Raw genomic sequence first — 4772 nt, forward strand, 5'->3', positions numbered from 1 at the left:
TAAAATCCAAATGGCTCTACCTAACGGTGGAGGAAGGTCTGCTCTCTAATGAAATCTGATATATTACTATAACCCACTAGCATACATCAAATGTCCAAATGAGCACTCCCTCGAAGCAAAGAGAGAGAAGCTTATCCTACGGGATGAGTTTATGTTCTCCTAATAATGGATGGAGGCAAACTCATATCACACTCCTAATAATGGATAGAATGGTATCCCTTACTCACAAAAATAAGGATATATTTATCCTAACAACGAATGAAATAATATATTAACAACGATTGTTAATCTTTGAAGGGAATCATCCTATCTGCCCTCGATAAATAAACAAAATTATCTCATATTAATCATATTTATATCGGGATGAAATAATATATTAAAATATTTTAATTTATATTTTTAATATTATTAATATCATATAATATTAATCATTCATCAATTGACTTGAATTCTAACTTAATGTTCAATTGAACTCAATTTAACTAGAATATAAATAAATAGAAACCATCTTAGATATATATAATTTAAATTAAATAAAACTTAATTTAGGTTAAATAAACTTGAATAAGCTAAGACCATCTCAACATGAGCATACTTGAATAAATTAAAATAGATTGAGTTAGATTGATACTAGGCTGAGTAATCTAATTTGGTTTAAACATGCCTAGTAAACATGACTATGCTATGCATCCATCGAAGAAAGTTTGGCCAATCTATAACTCATGGATTAGTCACGTGCACTACACATGCTTGTCTATATTGGGTTGAGTCAAGCTACCTACTAGTTGGGTCCTGATCTACTGGCTACGCTTAATCTGTTGGCTAAGTTTATGGTCCGGGCTAACCTACTGACTGACTTTAACATAAATATTAATTAATTCTATTAATTTTAAATTATAGCATCATGGAATTATAATCAAAACAATCAAACGAGCCGGATCCAGCAAGCAACGTATATAAAAGGAACTAAATAGGGTTTCGGCTCCGTTCTTGATCGAGATCAAAAGAATAGAACGAGCCGAATCCAACAAGCAATGTATATAAAAGGAACTAAATAGGGTTTCGGCTCCGTTCTTGATCGAGATCAAAAGAATAGAACGAGCCGAATCCAACAAGCAATGTATATAAAAGGAACTAAATAGGGTTTCGGCTCCATTGTTGATTGAGATCAAAAGAACGAAATGAGTCGGATCCAACAAGCAAGCAACGCATATAAAAGGAACTAAATAGGGTTTCAGCTCCGTTCATGATCGAGATCAAAAGAACGGAACGAGTCGGATCTAACCAGCAACGTATACAAAAGGAACTAAATAGGGTTTCGGCTCCGTTCATGATCGAGATCAAAATAATAGATCGAGCCAGATCCAACAAGCAACGTATAAACGTGAATCAAATGATTCAGAGAGCACACAGCCAGACATCGCATATCCCATAGAAAGGAAGACATAAAAAGAGGAAACAAGAAATCCATCATCAGTTTCGATCACTGCCTTATCCGGATCTAAAGAACAAAACCAAACAATCGAATCAAAAGCGCAAAGAACAAACCTGAAGGCTTCCCAAGAACCACGCAGACCAAAAATAAGAAAAGCGAAATCCATGTCCAAAAGTCCAAGAATCGAGTTGAGACCTGAAGCGAGGCAAGGGTTATACAGGAGGGATGCGGGAGGAGCTCACCTGCGCCAATCGACTTCGCTCTCTTGGACGGCGATGAGACGATGTGTTTCTTAAGGAGCAGAGTGTGACGAGCAAGCGTTAATTTCTTGATCGAGAAGAGAGGAGGGAATATAAAAGCCGTTCCGATTCGTTCCAACTACGAATTACATTACGACGGATCCGTCCCGAACTTATATCAGAACCTGATCTTGATCTGGATCCACGCAATCATGACCCTCCATTTAAGGAGTATATATATATATATATATATATATATATATATATATATATATATGATAAAGTGAATGAGAGAAGTATATTGATATGCTTCCTGCCACAAATTAGAAGATCTGTGTCTTCGATCTAATGATCGGCACGCATACTTGGTAGTGTTAATATGAAACCGTGCTGTGCTTGGTGGCCTCGATGCAAATAATTCCACGAGGCCTGTTCCCTAATCTTAAAGCTTGAAGTGGCGTGTCTGCCAGAATGCTCTCATGGCCATTCAAGTATTTAGAGGATGATCTCAGGAGTGACGTGCCTGCGAACAAGACGGGCTTGGCTTGTACTGAGACTCCGATTTCTCCTCGGTTGCTATCGTGTGTGTGTCAGAGAGAAAGAGAGAGCGCACTGTCATCGCCTTGCGAAGCTGCTCAACTGCTTCCTTCCCAGCCTTATCTTTTTTGGTTCTTCTCCCCACTTTGATCAGAAGAGGGCACTCGGAAAGCTCGTGTTTGCTGTCATGGACATCCTCTGTCCACAGTCCCTCATCCTTTTCTTCCTCCTCTTCTCCCTCTCTGCCCTCTACCTCTTCTTCTTCTACTTTAGGAACAACTGTCGTTCGGCCGGCGGCGGCGGGTGTGCATATCCCCCCCATCTCAGGCCATACCCGTTGATCGGCCACCTCCCACACTTCTTGAGGAACCGCCACCGCATGCCCGACTGGATCGCCGAGTCCCTCGCCGCCACCCCGACCAACACCTTCGTCCTGACCCGCCCCGGTGGCATCCGCGGCGTCTTGACCGCCAACCCCGCCAACGTCGAGCACATCCTCCGCGCCCACTTCGACAACTACCCCAAAGGCCCCCAGTCCATCTCCCTCCTCCACGACTTCCTCGGCGACGGCATCTTCAACTCTGACGGCGACGCCTGGCGCGTCCAGCGCAAGACCGCCAGCTTCGAATTCAACACAAAGTCCCTCCGCTCCTTCGTCGTGCGCTGCGTCCAGCGGGAGATCCTCTCCAGGCTCCTCCCTTTGCTGGAGAGATGCTCGCTCAAGGATGCTGCCTTCGATCTGCAGGACGTTCTGGAGCGCTTCGCGTTCGATAACATCTGCAACGTAGCATTCAACCAAGACCCCGCCTGCCTCGCGGAGGATGACGACAACGGTGCCCGCAACAGCTTCTTCTCTGGCTTCGCACCCGCCTTCAGTGACGCCGCCGTGATCAGCGCCGGCCGGTTTCGCTACGCCGTACCGAGACTCTGGGTCATAAAGAAGCTGCTGGGTGTGGGTTCAGAGCGGCGGCTGAAGGAGTCGATCGCCACGGTCCACGACTTCGCCATGCAGATCATAAGGTTGAAGAAGAAGGAGAACAGAGCCTCTTCTTCTTCGCCCCAAGCCGAGGACCTTTTGTCCCGGTTCATCGCCAACGAGGATCACTCCGAAGAGTTCCTTCGCGACATCGTCATCAGCTTCATGCTCGCCGGGAAAGACACCACCTCTTCGGCGCTGACCTGGTTCTTCTGGCTGCTGTCCTCGCAGCCAGAGGTGGAGGCCAAGATACTGGACGAGATCAGATCGGTCCGAGCGCGGCGTCCCGACACGACCCGCACGATGTTCGACTTCGAGGAGCTCAAGGAGATGCACTACCTCCACGCGGCCATAACGGAGTCGATGCGGCTGTACCCGCCGGTGCCGTTCAACTCGGTCCATTGCCTTTCCGACGACGTCCTGCCGGACGGGACGGCGGTGAAGAAGGGGTGGTTCATGACGTACACCTCGTACGCGATGGGGAGAATAGAGACGGTATGGGGGCCGGACTGCAGGGAATACAAGCCGGAGCGGTGGCTGGAGGAGGAGACGAGGGCGTTCCGGGCGGAGAGCCCGTTCAAGTACCCGGTGTTCCACGGGGGGCCGAGGACGTGCCTGGGGAAGGAAATGGCGTACATCCAGATGAAGTCGGTGGCGGCGTGCATGGTGGAGAGGTTCGCGGTGGAGGTGGTGGACAAGGAAGCATGCCCGGAGAAGATGAGGTCCTTGACGCTGAGAATGAAGCGTGGGCTGCCGGTGCGGCTGCGCTCGCGTGAGTGAGAGATGTGCGGCTCATGAGTTGGTGCTGTGGTTGTTCGCCTTTGGTTTCCGATTCGAATTGGAACATTGGTCCACATACCTGATGAACTCGAAATGAGCGGTGGATGGTTCCTCGGCCACCGGATGGTTAGCTTATTTTATGGTACAAGGAATCAAGCTGACGTAATTTTGTTGTCGCCTTTGTGATGGAGTCATGTGAGTTAATTAAGAATTATTTTTATACTTTGACTCCTGCAATATCACGATTTTTTTAATCTAATTAAAGATTATCTTTACTTTTCTAATATCATAATTTTTTTATTTTAAAAAAAAATTATATTAAAATAATTATTTGTTTTAAAGTTGTAAGTTAAAATTGTTACGGTAAGTAACTTTTTTAGCCGTGACCTGGGGGTCGACGCGGCTGGTTCAGGGGTCTGAACGACTAGGATCAGGCGAGGCTGCCAGGCTTGAGATCTCGGGACGACCGATCACGGGGAATAAGGCCGGGATGCTCCGCGCTGCTGGGTCGGCTTTCCCCGAATACCTGCACAAAGGTCGGGTCGGCGATTCGGCCCGACCCCTCCAACGGTTAAGTTAGTGGTGTAGAGGGGAGTTTTAGGGGAAAATCGTGTGCTTGTCTGCTTACCTTGCCGGCTGGGAGCCCGTGGGTATTTATATGTGAGCTCGATGTTACCTGACGCCACCCCGCCGGGGCAGAGCCGTACTCCTGATCGCGTCTGTTGCCGTTGTGGGCGTTGCGCGGTAAGGTCGAGTTGTAGGGTGTGGCAAGCCTTGGCCGATGCCTTCCCCTGCTCTGTCCGGT

The 4772-nt window shown here is 47.5% G+C and overlaps 1 protein-coding gene across 1 annotated transcript; it reads left to right on the forward strand.

The window, feature by feature from the left end:
* The first annotated feature begins 2219 nt into the window (after nucleotides 1-2219).
* On the forward strand, nucleotides 2220-4189 carry LOC135618769 (cytochrome P450 CYP94D108-like). Its single transcript, XM_065119971.1, has one exon. It carries the CDS (start codon nucleotides 2399-2401, stop codon nucleotides 3965-3967), a length of 1569 nt encoding a protein of 522 aa, XP_064976043.1. The 5' UTR covers nucleotides 2220-2398; the 3' UTR covers nucleotides 3968-4189.
* The last annotated feature ends 583 nt before the right edge of the window (nucleotides 4190-4772 follow it).

This window comes from Musa acuminata, chromosome BXJ2-8 (genome assembly GCF_036884655.1).
Source record: "Musa acuminata AAA Group cultivar baxijiao chromosome BXJ2-8, Cavendish_Baxijiao_AAA, whole genome shotgun sequence".
NCBI lineage: Eukaryota > Viridiplantae > Streptophyta > Magnoliopsida > Zingiberales > Musaceae > Musa > Musa acuminata.